Source organism: Anthonomus grandis, chromosome 2 (genome assembly GCF_022605725.1).
Source record: "Anthonomus grandis grandis chromosome 2, icAntGran1.3, whole genome shotgun sequence".
Classification (NCBI taxonomy): Eukaryota; Metazoa; Arthropoda; class Insecta; order Coleoptera; family Curculionidae; genus Anthonomus; species Anthonomus grandis.
In genome coordinates this window covers 5,102,251-5,122,241 of record NC_065547.1, presented here as the reverse complement: position 1 = coordinate 5,122,241, position 19,991 = coordinate 5,102,251, and the positions used below count along the sequence as shown (strand labels likewise).

General features: G+C 32.6%; 1 protein-coding gene across 1 annotated transcript in view; it reads left to right on the top strand.

The window, feature by feature from the left end:
• Nucleotides 1–5,873: 5,873 nt before the first annotated feature.
• Nucleotides 5,874–19,991, top strand: part of LOC126750087 (cystathionine beta-synthase-like) — a 28,248-nt gene continuing 14,130 nt past the window's right edge. Inside the window, exons 1-5 of the mRNA XM_050459590.1 lie at nucleotides 5,874–6,203; nucleotides 14,360–14,466; nucleotides 14,529–14,696; nucleotides 14,763–14,950; nucleotides 15,008–15,094. Of these exons, the coding sequence (XP_050315547.1) occupies nucleotides 6,058–6,203; nucleotides 14,360–14,466; nucleotides 14,529–14,696; nucleotides 14,763–14,950; nucleotides 15,008–15,094 (696 nt within the window). The 5' untranslated portion in view covers nucleotides 5,874–6,057. The remainder of the gene's footprint in view (nucleotides 6,204–14,359; nucleotides 14,467–14,528; nucleotides 14,697–14,762; nucleotides 14,951–15,007; nucleotides 15,095–19,991) is intronic.

Here is a 19,991-nt window from a genome sequence, read left to right as displayed (position 1 = left end):
AACTTAAAATGTCTGTACTGAGCAACATTAATTTTGGCGTTATCATATGTGTCCCAAATTCCACCCAAATGCATTGCAAGAAGATCTCAGGAATATCCTCAAAAAAACCTCCTTAATCAAATTAGATGATATCCTGAAACGTCCCTATTTAACTCGAATTTATGTAAGAAGCCCATGTACTATGGGACGTTTGGACACCCATTATATTAGTCCGGGTATTAAATTGAACTAACAGATAATGTTTAAATGTATATTTAAGAATAATTTACTATTTGGTAAGAAATTAAAAATTTCTCAAGAATGGGATAGAAATTATTATAGAAGGTGTGATCGTTTATAATGAATGTACATGCTTTTAGTTTTTTTTTTGATCTAATAATCTTTATTTATCATAAAAACTAGATACAGAAACCAATAAATTCCTCAAAAATTAATAAAAATAAATACAGCAAAAACAACTAACCACAATATTAATTTATTTAAAATCCTGTACTAATATAAGGCGTGGCCAAATATCGTGAATGGCATATCGGCCTCTAGTCCCAGTCAAGGTGCAAGTGTTAGAGCGAGACAGAAAATATCATAAAGGGCGTGGCTAAAAGATTATAAATAGAAGACAGAAAACAATATCGGGCATGGTCGAATATGATAGAAGGCGTGCCCCTGTAGTCCAAGCGTTTATGATTAATATTTCGCTTGTATATTTTTTTTCAAAATTTTAATTATTAATTGTGGTATTTGTAGAATTGATTTTAAATAATTTTTTATTTAAATTAAAGGCAAATATTTAAAAACCCTAAATTTGCATTAACACATTTTTCATAAATTTATGTTAATACTCCTAATAATATAAGATGTGGCCTCTTAGTCCAGATGCTTATTACATAAATTAGTGTATGTCACTAGGACGGAAAAAATATTAGAGGACGTAGTAATAAAAATCATGAAAATAGTCCAGGTGTTTTTGTCCAGGTGTGTTGGATGACATTTTTCTTGTTTCAGGTTTCTAAGGTACCTTTTAACATTTTCCAGACAGTTGAGGTATTTCTTTTACGTTTTTCATGCTTCTGACCTTTTTTCTGGTAGGTAGTTAGGGTAAGTTGTTAATTTTATTGAGGCATTTCAAGCACCTGGAATAATTATGAATCTATGTTTAATGGATTAGAAAAATTATGAATATTTGAATTTTTCCAGATTGTTAAAACAAAATTTCTCCTTAGCAACCTGGAAACATTTAAAATCAAAAATGGAACATGATCACAAGGCAGCTGAGGTATGTTTCCTGATAAGATAGAAGGAGTACCTCTGTAGTCCAAGCGTTTGTGATAAATATTTCGCTTGTATGTTTTTTTTTCAAAATTTTAATTACTAATTGTGGTATTTGTAGAATTGATTTTAAATAATTTTTTATTTAAATTAAAGGTAAATATTTAAAAACCCTAAATTTGCATTAACACATTTTTCATAAATGTATGTTACTACTCGTGATAATATAAGATGTGGCCTCTTAGTCCAGATGCTTATTACATAAATTAGTGTAAATGAGTAGGACAGAAAAAGTCATAGATGACGTAGTAACAAAAGTCATGAAAATAATCCAGGTGTTTTTGTCATTAACGAGGCTTCAACTGCCTGGAATAATAATTAGATTGCCATTTTACTTTTCTAGAATTTTGAAATTTTAAATACAAATTTTAGATTTTTCATATATTTGTGTTCCTGGAATAATTTTTAGTTTTTTCCAAGTAGTTGGATGACATTTTTCTTGTTTCAAGTTCCTGAGGTACCTTTTAACTTCTTTTAGACAGTTGAGGTGTTTCTTTTACGTTTTTCATGCTTCTGACGTTTTTTTGCTAGGTAGTTAGGCTAAGTTGTTAATTTTTTCGAGGCATTTCACGTTCCTGGAATAATTATGAATCTATTTTTAATGGCCTAGTATAATTACGATATTTGAATTTTTCCAGGTGGTCTAAGCTGCTAGGAATCCTAGGTTTTAAAGCCCAAAATCTTTTAAATTTTTTCCAGAAAGTTGAGGTAATTTGGAACTCATTTCAAGCTCCTGGAATGACTATACCTACATAGCCTGTGATAAATCTTCAAGGCTCTTATTACATGGATCAGTGCATAGGCGTTAAAGTAGGATAGAAAAAATCGTAGAGGACGCGGGCCAAAACTTATGAAAATAGTCCAGGTGCTTTTACTATAAATGCAAAAAGTGCCCATTCATTAGAACAGGACACAAGCACAATAGATATATTAAAATGTCAGTGCATTTGTAAAGGATTTCACAAGGAAATTACCTGATAGTGCATTTGCGAAGGAGAAATGTTTTTACTCGTTTGTTCTTAATAAATTATATTTTATTATTTATTATTTTTTTTCTTTTAAAATCTGTATATATATACTGTTGTACGTTGCCTTTTCACTTGTACTGTATTTTGCATCATTTCATTGATTCATTTTAATACCCGGACTAATATAAGGCGTGGCCTTCTAGTCCAGGTTCTTATTACATAAATATATACTAATAACTGTATAAGTTAAAACAGGACAGAAAAACAAAACCATAGAGGGCGTGGCAAAAAAATTATGTAATTGGTTTTAGGTCCTTTTTTAATATATTTCATAATCTAGAAATAAATATTTACATTTTGTATGCAAATTTTGCTTAACAATTTTCAAAGTCATTTATAAAAAGCGCCTGGACTAAGATCCTTTTTTAAATAAAGACAACTAGTAGGCGCCTATAAGTTGGAGGGAGACAGAAAACAATATCAGGTCCTGTAGTTTCTGGTAAAAATACACTTATATATTTTTTGTTTTATTTATTAAATGTGTTATTTGTGAAATTGCATATAAATATATTTTTTTAAATTAGATATATACATTTTGTATAGAAAGTTTGATAAAGAATTTTATAATTATTTATTAAAACCGCCTGGACTAAAATCCTTTTTAACAAAAATAATATCAGGCCCTGTGGTCCAAGACTTTATGGTAAAAATTCACTTGTAAATATGACCTTGTAGTCCAAGCGTTTATGATAAAAATTTACTTGTATATATTTTTTCATTTTTCTTATGAAATATTTACATTTTGAATGCAAATTTTGGTAAACTATTTTATAAGTATTTATTAAAAATGTGTGGACTAAGGTCGTTTTAAACAAAAAAACAACTAGTAGGCATCTATGCATTGCAGGGAGAGAGAATACAATATTAGGCCCTATAGTCCAAGCGCTTCTGGTAAAAATTAACTTGCATATTTTTTGTTTTTTGCATTAAATGAGATTTTTTTTCTTAAAAAAAGGCAAAAATTTCAAATTTGTCATTACATGGATTTTTTTAAAATTTCCTATTTCATTTTAACACCCGGACTAATTTAAGGCGTGGCCTTCTAGTTTAGGTTTTTATTACATAAATCAGTGCATATGCGTTAGAGCAGGACGGAAAAAATCATGGAGTGCGTGGTCAAAAAATTACGAAAATAGTCCAGGTACTTTTATCATAAATTTAGATAAATGCCCATGTGTTAAAACAGGACAGAAGGCATTTGCAAAGACAAAATGTTTTTACTCGTTTGAATTTAATTAATTATATATATTTTTTTTACTAAAATTTGGATATATAGTATTGTGACGTTGCTTTTTTATGTCTATTGTATTTTGATAGCAGTAAATAAATAAAATTTCTCAGTAATTCATTTTAATACCCGGACTAATATAAGGCGTGGCCTTCTAGTCCAGGTTCTTATTACATAAATATATACTAATAACTGTATAAGTTAAAACAGGACAGAAGAACAAAAGCATAGAGGGCGCGGCAAAAAAATTATGAAAATTGTTTTAGGTTCTTTTTTAATATATTTCATAATCTAGAATTGAAGAAATAAATATTTACATTTTGTATGTAAATTTTGCTTAACAATTTTTAAGGTCATTTATAAAAAACGCCTGGACTAAGATCCTTTTTTAAATAATAGGCGCCTATAAGTTGGAGGGAGACAGAAAACAATATTAGGTCCTGTAGTCCAAGCGTTTCTGGTAAAAATACACTTATATATTTTTGTTTTATTTACTAAATGTGTTATTTGTAAAATTGCATTTAAATATTTTTTTTTAAATTAAATAATCACATTTTGTATACAAAGTTTTATAAATATCAACAATTTTATAATTATTTATTAAAACCGCCTGGCCTAAGATCCTTTTTAACAAAAACAATATCAGGCTCTGTAGTCCAAGACTTTATGGTAAAAATGCACTTGAAAATATGGCCTTGTAGTCCAAGCGTTTATGATAACAATTTACTTATATATATTTTTTAAGTTTTTTTATGAAATATTTACATTTTGAATGCAAATTTTGGTAAACAATTTTATAATTATTTATTAAAAACACCTGGACTAAGACCCTTTTAAACAAGAGACAACTTGTGGTAGGCACCTATGCGTTGAAGAGATATAAAAAAACAATATCAGGTCCTGTAGTCCAAGCGTTTATGGTACAAATTCACTTGTATATATTTTTTTATTTATCTTATTAAATATTTACATTTTGTACGCAAATTTTGGTAAACTATTTTATAAGTATTTATTAAAAATGTCTGGACTAAGGTCGTTTTAAACAAAAAAACAACTAGTAGGCGTCTATGCATTGCAGGGAGAGAGAATACAATATTAGGCCCTATAGTCCAAGTGCTTCTGGTAAAAATTAACTTGCATATTTTTTGTTTTTTGCATTAAATGAGATTTTCTTTCTTAAAAAAAGGCAAAAATTTCAAATTTGTCATTACATGGATTTTTTTAAAATTTCCTAAATCTTTCCTATTTCATTTTAACACCCGGACTAATTTAAGGCGTGGCCTTCTAGTTTAAGTTTTTATTACATAAATCAGTGCATATGCGTTAGAGCAGGACGGAAAAAATCATGGAGTGCGTGGTCAAAAAATTACGAAAATAGTCCAGGTACTTTTATCATAAATTTAGATAAATGCCCATGTGTTAAAACAGGACAGAAGGCATTTGCAAAGACAAAATGTTTTTACTCGTTTGAATTTAATTAATTATATATTTTTTTTTTTACTAAAATTTGGATATATAGTATTGTGACGTTGCTTTTTTATGTCTATTGTATTTTGATAGCAGTAAATAAATAAAATTTCTCAGTAATTCATTTTAATCCCCGGACTAATTTAAGGCGTGGCCTTCTAGTCCAGGAGCTTTTATCCTTAATTAAAATAAGTGTTCATGTGTTGCACAAACAGGACAGAAACACCATATTATGATAAAAAATATATATAAAAAAGTAAAGTAGTAAAATATAAAAATGTGCCATTGAGATCCCCCTAAGGACATTTATGTCATAATTATTAACTAAAAACGCCTGGACTAAGACCTTTCTAAATAAAGACAATTAGTGGGGCGACCATACGTTAGAGCGAGACAAAAAAGCATTTTTTCTTTCTCGGAGGCGTGACCCCGTAGTCCAAGCGTTTATGGTAAGTATTTCGGTTTAAAAAAATTATAATTTAAAACAACTCTTTTGAAAATTAATAATTACTTAATCGGAATTTCCCAATTACCTATTTCCGGATGAAAAAAAAATTATATTAGAGCAATAAAATGTGAATTACTAGCGGTGAATTACCATATTTATATTTATATTTTATGAGACTTCGTCCGACTGATTATAAACATAAACAATAACATTATGTAAATAAAAACGCGATTCCTTGACCTTCGTTGCATACATTATATAAAAAATGTTATCAGTAAAGGTATTAATATCGCACGTTTTATTCATTAAAACGCGTCCAAATTTAGCTGCAAGAAGACACATTATCAACCACGTTAAGGCCTTAAAACCACTTTTTCTTTAATTCACACATGCGTAATAAGGGTATTAAAAAAAATACAAAAACCCCGAAAGATTCTAAGAATCCGTGAACGATAAGCCGTGCCCGACCCTGCACAACTCACCACACTATTTAAGCCAAGGAATTGCAATTTGTGCATTCAGTTAATAACGATCCATGGTTTAATTAGAAGCACTGAAAAATGCTTTGTCCAAAACAGCATCAAGACAGTTGCGCTTTCTACTCAAAACTACATGAGAAATTTGAACTTCCTTGTCAACCCTCAAGGTGTGAGTGGGAAGTGAGTGGCTTATCATCCAGAACATGTCCACATAGCAAACAAGAGTGGTAAGTCAGTTTTTATTTCACTGGATTTTAAGTTATAGTAAAATAAAGTTAGAATGACCATTTTTTGTTTTTACACACATATTGTAAGTGAAAAAAAATTCTACCTACTTGAAATTGATCGAAATCGTCATCAAATACTTAATAGATATAAGAACTGAGTTCAACTGCCTGGAATAACTGAAAAATGACTTTGAATGTCTGGAATTTGAACTTATTTATTATTAATTCCAGGCAAAAAGAGCCGTGCCTTAATTATTCCAAGCAATTGAAGGCATTTTGAATTTATTCTAGGCAGTTGAAACCATTTCTTATTAGTTGTAGTCAGTTCGATTTAATTCTTGTTTTTTCACATCCTGTATAAGTAAAAAAATACCTTTAACTAATTTCCTGGCATTAAATATTTGGAAATCGTCAGAAATTACTGCTTCAAATACCTGAAATTGTTGGTTTCAAATGCCCTTAAATAAAAAATAAAACAGGTGTTCATCCAATCAATTTTAATAAAGAACCTGTGTGCAAAGTTTCAAATGTATATATCTGTTGATTCATTGCCATTGAGGTACATTACCGCTCAAAAGTATTTGCCCACATATGACTTTTAAAGTTATAACTAAAAATAATAAACCCATCAGTTATTCTTATGAAACGGTTTATTTATAACAAAATGAATATAAACAATACATTTTTCAATTAATTAAATTTAAGAAAATCAAATTTTGGATTCATTTACATGTCCGCCTCGATTTTTAATAACAGCTTCACAGAGTTTCGGTAGTCTTCTAATTAATTTGTCCAAAGTTTCCTGAGGTATCTTGTGCCACTCTTCTTGGATGATCCTCCACAAGTCTTCTTTTGATGTGGGGCATGATTTTCGCACTTGTCTATCCAGTTCATCCCACAGTAATTCGATAGGATTGAGGTCCAGTGATTGTGGGGGCCATACCATAACTTTCAGAAGATGTTGCCTTTCTAATTGACCTAAATATTGCTTGCACAATTTCGACGTGTACTTGGGGTCATTGTCATGTTGAAAGATGAAGTTTTCCCCAATTATTCGAGTACCAAAAGGAAGTATATTGTCACTTAAAATTGTTTTGTAACACTCTTTTTGAAGAATTCCCTCTATTCTAATTAGATCGCCCACTGCAGATCCTCCGAAACAACCCCACACGATCATCGAACGGCGAACAAAAACTCGCCTCTTCGTTCCAAAAACCTCGAATTTCGACTCGTCACTCCAGAGAACTTTCTTCCAGTCATCAATGGTCCATTCTTTGTGTGATTGGGCCCACTCAAATCTTTTCTTCTTATTAACATCCTTCAGTAGCGGTTTTGATACAGCTAAACGTCCTTTAAGATCAGCATTATAAAGTCGCCGTTTTACTGTCGAAACACTGACCGTTTTTTTACGCTCCTTTTTGAGTTTTGATCTGTGATGTCAGGGGCGGTAAGGCGTCTATTGCATTTGCTTATAATTATAATATTTAAATCCTCCTTTGAACTTGTTGCCTTTGGCCTTCCCGATCGAGGTTTGTTGCTAATAGTCCCTTCTCTGGTGAATTTCCTAACATTATAATCGACAGTCCGCCTTGGAATTCCCAAATCCGTCGAAATTTGACGGTTAGTCTTTCCAGCCTTATGAAGTCCAATGATAATACCTTTTGTTTCTACCGATAACTCTTTTGTTTTAGCCATTTTAAAGAATCTTGAAAAACCAGCAAAGAAACGGTGACAATCGTCAATTAAGCAAGCGAAATTATTTACCAATGTTACACAAAATCAATTATTGAAGACTAAACACCTTTAAATGTTTCAAATTTCATCGGAAAAGCTGTAAACAGATTAGTTTTTTAGAAGAAGTGCATATTTGCACTACATTGTTTGTTATTTGCAAGACTATTTTTAAATACTCAGTGTTTTTCAACGAACCATAGTTGATAGGTATGCTGTTTAAGCATATATGCAATTTACAAAAGAGATAAAATTTTTGTATCTAATATTAAAAAGAATACATGGTGGGCAAATACTTTTAAGCGATAGTGTACATGTAATTCATAAGGTGACATTGATATGTCACTGCTACAAGACGTCCTAATAAATATAACATCCGGAGGACGACTTTAGAAGACCATTTTACTTAGTATTGTTGATGATAATTGATATTCTTTGAGACGTACCTGAGACGTTGGCGAAAACGGACTCTTAGGACTATAAGCCGGACACTGTCTCCCCACCGTTATTACTAATAATATAGACAATAACATTTTATTGCTTCTAAAGTAATACAATATATACTTATAGCAATAAAGTACAGGCATTACAAGAAAAAATATCTCTAAACAAAAACAAAATAAAAAAATCTGCTGAATCATAAAGCACCGTTCACAAAAATTACAGTTATAAAATAGGTAGCGAGGCAGAATTATTTAAAGCTAAAAACAGTAACGTAAAAAATTGGCTATAGTTATAACCTGTATAAACTAATCACTAACCTAATTTTACAACAATAAATAATTACATAAACCAAAACCATATTATGTGTATCATAAGAAAAATAAAATACTAATAATTGATTACAGAACCTTTAGTTAGGAGAAAAATAATACAACTTACGCACTAGCCCCAATAATCAGTCCCTAATAAAAAAAAAGAACAAAATTACTCATTAATTATGAAGCTTCTAAGTCGGAGTATATTTAAAAAATAATGTACAACAGGTTTAACTTTTTGAGGTATTATATTGTTAAAAAGCATATAAAGTTGTGCACACTAAATACAACCTCATCAGAAGAAATTAGACCCTGACGAAGAGGGGCGCACTCAAAAAATATGTGCTGATAGACGAAGAGCTGGCTACGTAGGTCGACTGGTCACTCGGTAAACGTGAAATTTTGTTATATATTATACAGGCTCGGTTGTTACTGACATAGCAAGGGGCAGACCGTCAGAACTCGCCTTGGACGGAATAAGTGAGGGTAGGGGGTTGAACATGTAATTTTTTTTATGAAAATGTTTTGATTAGGTCCAAAGCTGACAATTTGCACTAGTATAGGAGACGATATTAGAAAATAGGAAAAAAATTGTCAAAAGTCTACGCGGAAGGTAAAGAGTCGTCAGAAATCGGTAATGTTGCAAAAATTTTCGCAACAATTTTATCACTACGTACACTTCTGACATTGAGTCATGAAGTCCAGGTGGAAGAATAACGGAGATATTATTAATAATATGAACGTCGGCGCTCCACTCCCAACTTCATAATATCTCGTATTTTAATTTTTTTGGGATCAGGTTCACTTCTGACAATTTGAGAACATAATTTACAATGTTTGAACATACCATTGCTCAACTGTCAGAAACAAATTCGAAAGACATTGCTAATTATTAATAAATTAATAATTCAAAAAATTAAAAAAAAATTATTAATTTTATTTTATTAGAAATTTTAAATATTTATTGAATATTCATATTATTATATGATATTTGAATATACCATTTTTGTATAATATACCGTTTTGTATAACCTTTTTATATAATAGCATAACAATTGTTTTAGTTATACGACTATTACAACATACAGAGTGTTCATTTGAAAACTTCCCACCACGGCGGATTTATCGTGTTCAAAATCAGCGCTTTCTACATTTTTTATTATGCATAATTCCGGAATATTATTTTGAGTAATTAAACGCAACTCAATAGATTCTGTCGGACGGTTTAATATCTCTGCAATGACAGGGTGATCAAGCCTGTCATCCACCGATGTATTAATGTCATCCGATTCAACCACCGCTTTATCTCTCACTTGTGCCCGTGTCATAACATTTATACCTTCATTCAATCTACCACTTATTCCCTTCAACTCATCAGAGTCTAAAATAACCCGTGATAAAGCGTCTGCTGTTACATTTTCTTCGCCTTTTACTTAGTCTATTGAGAAGTCGTACTCTTCTAATATAAGTCGAAATTTCGTTAACCTACTAGATGAGTTTGCCATGTTAAATAAATAAATTAAGGGTCGATGATCCGTTAAAATTTTAAACTTTTTGCCAAACAAATACGGTCTAAAATGCTTAACACCCCAGACAATTGCCAAAAGTTCCTTTTCTATAGTACAGTAATTCCTTTCTGCTTTATTAAGAGATCTCGACGCAAATGCTACTGGACCATCATCTCCATTCGATAAAACTGCCCCTAATGCAAAGCCACTAGCATCAGTTCTTAGAATAAACTGATTATTCTCTGAAAAATTTGGATACAGCAGCACTGGCGGATTTTTCAATGCATGCCGTAATAATTCAAATGATTTATTGCAGTCCTCCGTCCATTCAAAAATATTTTTTTTTACTAAGATTATTTAAAGGTTGAGCAATTTGTGCAAATTTTTTAATAAATTTTCTGTAATAATTTGCGAATGCGACAAAACGTTTTACTTCGTCAGCATTTTTCGGAATCGGATACCTATTTAAAGCCTCAATTTTTTCTGGGTCAGGTGAAATGCAGCTATAATGTGGCCTAAATAAAGTATCTGATTTTGTAAGGAATGTCCGAAAACTATCAAATCATCTAAATAAACAAAACAAGCATCGTAATTTAAACCTGCCATTGCTACAGTCATTAACCTTGAAAAAGCACTAGGACTGATTTTTAAACCCATAGGCAATCTTTTCATTTGGAATTATCCTTTATCTGTTGCAAATGCTGTGTATGGCCGACTTTCAGGAGCAAGTTCTACTTGATAATATCCTTGGGCTAAATCCAAATGGCTAAAATAAATAGCACCTGATAAAGAGTTCAGAATTTCTGTAATATTAGGCAAAGGAAACTTTTTATCATCCCCAATTTGCCTATTCAACAACCTGAAATCTAATACAACTGTTAATTTTTTGACACCGTTGTTGTCTGCTTTTTTCGGTACTATTAATATTGGTGAAGACTATTCTGAGCTAGTTTCTTCTATAATGTCATTTTGCAACATTTGCTCAATTTGTTCGTTCATAACTTTCTTTTGCGCATGCGGTATTCTATATGGTTTCACATACACTAGATTTGCCCCATCTTTTACTCGAATTTTTTGGCTAAACGTATTTGTCACACTCATTGGCTCTCCATCCAAATGAAACACATCAGCATATTTTGCACAAATTTTTTCAATTGATAACTTTTCCTCCTTATTAAGTTCTTTAGTATTTATCAAATACAAAACTTTATCTACTCGACTCACACTTACGTCGTAGCTAAAAAGACTCTCCGTTTTTGGCCGAACATTTTTTAACCTAACCTCTCTATCATTTATATTTAAAATTTTTGTGGGAACTTTTTTATCTTTGGTGCAGCAATACCACTGGCCACCATTACACTCTCACACACTTCTTCATTCAGTATCACACATTCCTCATTCATACTAAGAGAACAATACCTTATTACTTCAGATCGAGGTGAAATAATAAATAGTCATCTGTTTCTGATTCTAAGGGCACGGTAACTCTAATATTCGATTCTGAATTAAAACTAATTTCAAATTTCTCATAATTAATTATGCTTTCTGTTGACGATAGAAAATCTGAACCAAATATCAGGATGACTCAATAATACACGGATGTGCTTTTTAAGACTCGTCTATTAAAATTAAACTCGATATAATTTCTCAGCCGGTTTCCAAACAAAGTCATAACACTAAAAGTCTTTTATTAGCACATCGATACGATTCCATGAAACCCATCTTAAGTACCGAAATTAATAACCAGCCTAGCTTTCAATAAATATCGGGTTACCACTTGAGGACTGTGAGTCGGTGTCGGGCCATATTTTACTTTGCCTGACACAAATAAATAGGTAAAATTGATAGAGTAGAGTAGATAAAAAAAATATTTGCCGAACCTTCTGATATTGTCGACCCGGCAATGCCTTGTATTTTTGTTTTGTTATAAGTATCAACACTACTCCAATTTCTAATATATTCAGCAAAAATGCAACTAATGCTGGCTCCTGTATCAATCAAAAATCTAAATCTTGCATATACATAATTTATCCCATTTATACCGAAATTCACATCACATTCACTCTTAGACTCGAAATATAATATCTCCACTAGTTTCCTCAATTTGTGCTCCCTTAGCAAAGTAGCCTCTATGCATGGTCGTACCTCGACCCCGATTTACTACCGCTGAGCCACGAGTCACGAGCGAGCATCCTCGCGACTGTCCTTGAAACCTCGTGTTTTGGTGACGATAATTATTATTGTTGTTATTATTATGGGAATTAAAATGTGAATGCGGAGAATTATTATAACTGTAATGGGACTGACGGAAATTATTGTTATTATTAAAATTATTCTTAAATCTTCTAGCCTGATTATTAAAATTGTGAAAATTTGGTCGTGACCTAAATCCACGGTTATTAAAATTTCTTCCTCCTGCGTGGTACATAGAATTTTGTGGTGATCTCCCTATCTTAGCTTCTTTTGCGCCCATTATTGCGTCTTTTAAATTTTCATAATTTCTGGCCTTTATAATAGTTCGCAACTCGTCGTGTTTTAAACCATTGGCAAATGAATTAATAGCCAATTTTCCATTTATTGGTTGCAAAATTTGAACTACCCTATCATCGTTATCCGCTTGCGCCAACGTCAAATCAACCAACAATTGTTCTACTACTTTAGCAAATTCTTCAATACTCTTATTATTTTCTTGTCGAAAATTGTGTAGTTGACGTGAAATTTCCGCTGGTGCCTTTCTAGTCAACAAATTGTTTTTCATATCTGTGATTAATTCTTCAACCGTATTTTAAGTCGTAATTTAGCACTTGTAGACACCCTTGCTTTCAAAATATACTCAATTAAATGTGATTTCTCACTGGCATCTAGAAAATCGTTATATAAGTCAATAGCTTCAACCAACTTTTTTGTCACGTCTTCCGTACAATCCATACTTGGTAAGAGGGACGCGCCTGTCCTTAAATCAAATTTCCCTGACATGTTTTCTTCGACAATATTACCTACCGGATAAGAAGTTCCTAATGACATATCATAAGTACCCGAACTAGTAGTACTACCTAACCTACTATTTTTTTAAATATTTCTGATAAAACCTATACTATCCTCTATTGAGTCATTCGTTTCAGCCGTTTCAGAATATTTTTCTCCTAACTCATTAAATTTAAGTTCTAATTTTGCTAAATCTGAAAATAACTTATTGATTCTGACGATTCATAATAATTAAGATAAAATATAACAACGCAATTTAAACGACTTACTGCTACACTTTTATTCCATTCCGTCCCATTCCTTTACTCCGTAGCCTAGAGAAGTTCTTGGCTGGCTCTGATTTCTCTCATTATCTTTTTTTCCAACATCTTCTTGCCTCGTCACACCAAAACCCATACCACAATGACCAAAATGAGGCAAAAGGCTGCTATGCCCAAACCTTCACTCACAGAAATTCGCGACTTTCCTACAGGCGTTACGCCACCACTATTACCAGCTTGCGTCATTATCAGTTCTTCCTTAGATTGATTAGTGCCCATTTTTTAAAAATATGTAATTTTTTGTTGCTCTAATTAAAAAACTTATTCATCATTCCAATACGACTGGCAGGGTCGCCATGTAATATCCAGTTTAAGGGATATTTTAGTAACCAGTTCTACGCATGGAAGGAATGAACAAAAAACACTTTGAGGAACATTTTATTACAGCGTTCGTAAGTAACTATCCAACATCGACTTTTTAATAGTAGCACTCTCTTAGTTCTACTCAAAACTAGTTCACACTAATACACTGGAACCTAATTACCACAATCATAAGATGTATACATTCAAAGATCAAACATGCACACTCAGACATAAACTATCTAAAATATATTAAATAATATTTCATAATAACTATTCCTAAAGTAAACCTATAACAAAAGCTGTTCCCACATATTAGGAAATAATTAAATACAATTTGTTTAGACTAATGTTAAAATATGTCCTAAATCTATGTTACATTTATTACTACACCTATTACAGTACCTTTGGTTTTAGTTTTCAAATATCTGGGGTAGAGCACTCTAGGAAGTAGACTGTTAAACTGTACTATAAAATATGTCAGATTTCAGTCTTTTGACCATATAAATTAATTTAATGTTCTACAGATGTATGACTTTTTGTATTTTTTTTAGGAGACTTAAATGCAAAGTATATCCAGACGTCAACGCGGCGATTGGCAACACCCCACTGATAAAGTTGAACAAAATACCTCAAGCGGCCGGACTCAAGTGTAACGTTTGTAAGTCAGCCTCCTCACACTGAACCACCTGTAATTCTTAATTTAAAACATTCCCTTTAAAGATGCGAAATGTGAATTTCTAAATCCGGGAGGGTCTGCCAAGGACCGCGTCGCCAAAAGGATGATCGAGGATGCCGAAAGGGCTGGACTCTTGAAACCCGGAATGACCGTAATCGAATCCTCCTCCGGAAATGCCGGAATCGCATTGGCCCTACAAGCTGCCATCAAAGGTACTTAGATCTATAAACATTCTTACCAGACACAATGTGTAATATGCCCTGACTATTCATTTTTAGGTTACAAAGCGATTATCATCATTTCGGAGTTCAGCGCCATCTCTCCCGAGAAACTTGCGGTGCTGAATGCTCTTGGTGCCGAACTAGTGAGAACTCCCAAGAGTGAACCTATTGACTCAGAATCTGGATTTATTGGGATCGCTACTAAATTACATAAAGAAATTCCTGATTCGATTATTCTGGATCAGGTGAGAGGTTGATTGCCGCTGGTCACGTTCTTATTCAATTTTGTATTTTTTTTCCAGTTCACGAACCCCTCGAGCCCTTTGGCGCATTACGACACGACCGCAGAAGAGATTCTGGATGCTTTGGATGGAAAAGTGCATATGGCTGTAAGTACATTTTATTGAATTAGTAACAATCAATCAAATTAAAATACTCTTCGTATGCGTAAAAAGGATTTTCTGTTAAAAAGTCATTCATAAATTTCTTAAAAATAGGTGTAAGTCTTAAAGTCTCTTTTAAGGCTTTCAGTAAACCAGATGGATTTACATGGTTGATACATGATACATTCTACCACACTTGCATATATCACATGCAGGTCCATACTTACTAAAATAATATCAAACTATAGTCTAGAATCCCCAAAAATTGCCTCTTTATAACATCCAGAGTTAAAGTGTCCCATAGTCCATATATCCCAAAATGTACAGTGGGTGAGCGATATGAAACTAAAATATAAAGATGAAATTTAAATATATAGACAGGACAAAATTCTAAATATTATGTTCATTTTAGATAGGTGGGGTATGTGGTCCTCTTAAGGTTAGTAAGAATACGTCAAAAGTAAATCAAGATAAATTGAATAAGGGGGAAGTTTTGACCAACTTGAAGTCTCCAAAAATGCCAGATCTTGGAAACTGTAAATAGTACGAGCTTCTGGATAGTTTTATTGAGTTTAGAAGAATGTGGGTATGGAAGAATTGGAGTTATAAAGAAGGAATCCATAGTTTTTTTGCAATCAGCTGTCAAAGTTTGGGGTTTTTCATTTTTCAAAAAAAAAACATTTTCTTTTCGTAATGGAAATAGTTGTACAAGTGCAACATCTCACCCTATAGATTATGATAATGTTTGGTTATGATGAAATTTGCGCATATCTATAGGATTTACAATTAAAAAACACCACTTTTGGCGATTTTTTTAAAGCTTACATTTTCCTCAAAATTATCAATATCTAAGGAACTATAAGAGATACGACCTTGCGGATGGTTTTATTAGATTTAAAAGGACGAGAACATGCAAAAACTATTGGAATTACAAGGAAACATTTAATAATTTTCTCACAATCGTCTGTCAAAGTTAGGCATTTTTCGTTTTTGGGTTATTTTGAGCACAGAAATATTTCACCAAAGAAATTTTTTTATTCGTAATGGAATTAAATACACAAGCATATATAACATCAAACTCCATTGATTATGAAAATACTAACTTTAGGTGATATTTGAGCATATCTATACCATTTACAGCACTCTGAAAATTTACAAATTTGCTATTTTTGCCTATATTGTCAGTATTTTAGGAAGTACAAGAGGTATAATCTTGCGGATAATTCTATAACTTAAAAGAACAATAGAATGCAAGAACCATTAAAATTTCGAAGAAAGAATTTATATTTTTGTCGTAATCGTCTGTCAAATATTGTGATATTTCGTTTTTTTGGATACGTTCAAGGTGACTACTTACTTTAAATTTTAAAATCTGGAAAATCAACTGAACAACTTAGATGAAACTAAAAGCATGATAATCAGTAGAGTATTTCCTAAAAATGGTGCATGTTGAGGGTTCAAAGCAGTTTAAGTAAAAATTTGGAAAATATCCTGGAAAATTTCCCATAGAAATTTTTCACCAAAGAAAAAAAATTCTTTCGTAGTGGCACTAACTGTAACTACTGACCTCAGAGAGTTTGAATATAAAAATTTATGCTAAAATGCATAACTTTAGGATTTATAGCATTTTAAAAACTTGCCATTTTCGAATTTTTTTTGTGAACCTTAAAGTCATCAAAATAGTCAATATCTCAAAAATTATAAGAGGTACCACCTTATAGGTACAATTAATTTTAGAAGGATAGTAAGATATAGGAGCTGCTGGAATTTTAAAAACAGAAACTACAGTTTTCTCGTAATAGTTTGTTAAAGTTTTCGTTTTTAGGGTAGTTTTAAGATGACCACTCATTTCAAAGTCCAAAATCTAGAAAAATAATTGAACAATTTAGATAAAACAAATAGCGTGATATCCGGTTGAGTATTGCCTTAAAATGTTAAAAGTTCAAAACAGGCTAGGCAAAAGTTTGGACAATATCCACCTTTATTGACAGTGAAGCCTAAGAAGAAAGTATGTCCTTCAAGGTGGCCACTCACTTTAAAGTCTAAAGTTGGACCATTTGCGAGTTTTCATCCGAATGTGATATCTCCCTATTAGTCCATCCATTAAATCCACACCTCCCATGTGTCTATTGTATTCTTTGATAATTTTTGGACAATCAATTTCGTAGTATCTTTTCTCTTTTCTATCCCAGCGAGCTGACTTTAGAACTTCATTTACGTACGTAGAGGCAAAACTTTTTGTCCTAGCGTGAGAAGATATAAGTCGAACAGTCTTGGTGTCATGCCACAAAACAGAGGTTATATCAATACCAAATGCATTTCCTACATATTCTTCCGAATAACCTCTTTCCACTTTTTTTTGCAATTTCAGCATCACTTGATAACTTACAATTGGGTACACGATTTGGGCGCACAGTGCCTAATGAGTAAATACCTCTACTTCGGAGATAAACAACTAGGCCCAGAGACGTGTAAAAATTATCAAAATAAACGATGTGGTTTACAAAATTTGGAATATGCTGTGATAAACGGACCACCACATTAGAGGCTGCCCCCAGATTTGGAGAGTTTGGAGGAATTATATTATCTCCTGCACCAGTATATATTTCAAAAGCATACGAAAAGCCTGAAGAATCACAAAGGGGAAAAAATTTAAAACCCCACTTATGCGGTTTATTAGGTAAATATTGCCTAAGAGGGCTTCCAGTCATTTTTGTTGCGCACATTTGTTCACCCACGCAAAGTCTTGGAAGCATTGGTACGGATAAAAATACATTGTTAAAATGTGTTATGAGTGGCCGAACCTTATACAAACTGTCATATTCTGGTCTACCTTTGCCAGGCATCGCTAAGTTATCGTTGAAATGAAGATACTGTCGAATCTCCTCAAATCGCAACACCGGCATCGTCTGACGAATCCCTTCAAAAGAATGTCTTCCCCAATATGATCTTACATTTGGATAACGATAAACCGACATATATATAAGTATTCCAATATATTGTCGTAGTGCAGTTGCATCTGTAGTGAACCTCGTGGAAATATTTTTTTGGCGTGCATATAAATTAGTTTGTTCGGTCAGATGCTGAAAAACATCGTCATTCAAAAAGTACCGAACGCAATCAAAGGGAGTGTTTAGATCCTTCAAAGCAGCTGGAAGTTGTTTTTCTCCCTGAAATACGACTTCATTTATGTGTAATTGAAGATTTTTTTTCCTCCAAATAATAGATTTGAATTCCGGCGAATTGTTAGTTATGCCAGTAATATCCCCCGAAAACGTTCCTGTGGTAGGAACTTCTGGCCCATCTTCTTCTTCAGCAGGTTCAGGCGGTCGGACACGATTAGAACGCTTATAAGTTGATTTACGCTTTGAACTACTAGCACTAGCAAGAGGTTTATCTTCTCCAGTGGGTGGTTTAGGTATATTAAAACTAGTACTTGGTTTCGTGCTTGGTTCACTTATTGACGAATTATCAGATGATTGGGCTGGTTGCTCTGGCTCTATTTCTTTAAAGTTGTCTACAACTTCAAAAGTTGTTTCATTATGATCGATTTTTAACTCATCTTCGGCAGTAACCAACTTGCTAAGAGGCTCATCGCTGTCGTAGCTAGCGTCACTGTCGTCACTGTCTATATCACCCTCGCTATCAGTGTCGTCAGGAAGACCCTCAATTATGTCAAACGCCTCATCTAATGATATTTTGAAAGTATCAAAATACTTGCGACATTCAGCCATAACTGAAAATATCGCAGAATCTATTATATGTAATAACGTTTATTTACCAATTTGTAGGAAAATATATATTAGGCACTAAATATGTCCGCCTGTAGGCGGGTACGCTTGTAGAGGGGCTCTTGGCGGTCCTATTTAATTTTAGCAACAACTAACATACATTTCTTAAAACAATAAGGTACAAATAACTTACCGATAATTTTCTTAACACCAAAACCCGTTTGAAAACAATTTAAAACTTTCCACGAAAATAACAATCACGTACGGACTCGCTTTTTGACCCGATTTCAAATGAAAATTATTTGAACCAGGCGTTGCTTACGTCGATACAAAAAGTAGGCAACCAAATATACATTAGAATATTGAGTAGCATTTGCCGAAAGGCAAGCATATGCAGTAGCGTTAATAAAAGACATATTTTGGTTTTAAATGGAATTTTAATGAAGTCCGCCTTAAGGCGGGCAGGTGCATTAGAGGGTCGAAAGTCGAAAATCTGGAAAACCAATTGAACGATTTGGATAAAGTAAAAAGTATGACATTCAGTAAAGTATTTTCTAAAAATGTTGATAAGGGTTCAAAATAGTCTGAGTAAAAGTTTGGCAAATATCCGCCTATATTGATAGAAAAGCCCAAAAAGAAAGTATGCCCTTCAAGGTAATCACTCAATTCGAAGTCCAAAATCTGGAAAACTAAGTGAACACTTTGGATGAAACGAATACCATGAGATTAAGTTGAGTATTGCCTGGAAATATTGTTAAGAGTTCAAAACAATCTAATCAAAAGTTTGGATAGTATCTAGCTTTATTGACAGTGAAGCCTAAGAAGAAAGTATGTCCTTAAAGGACGCCACTCACTTTAAAGTCGAGAATCTGGAAACCCAATTGAACGATTTGGTAAAAATGAAAAGTATGAGATTCAGTAGAGTATTTTCTGAAAATGTTGATAAATGCTTAAAACAGTACAAGTAAAAGTTGGAAATATATCCGCCTTTATTGACAGTGAAGCCCAAAAAAGAAGTATGCCCTTCAAGGTAATCACTCAATTCCAAGTCAAAAATCTGGAAAACTAAGTGAACAATTTGAATGAAACAAGTACTATCAGATTAGGTTGAGTATTGCCTGGAAATGTTGTTAAGAGTTCAAAACAATCTAAGCAAAAGTTTGGACAATATC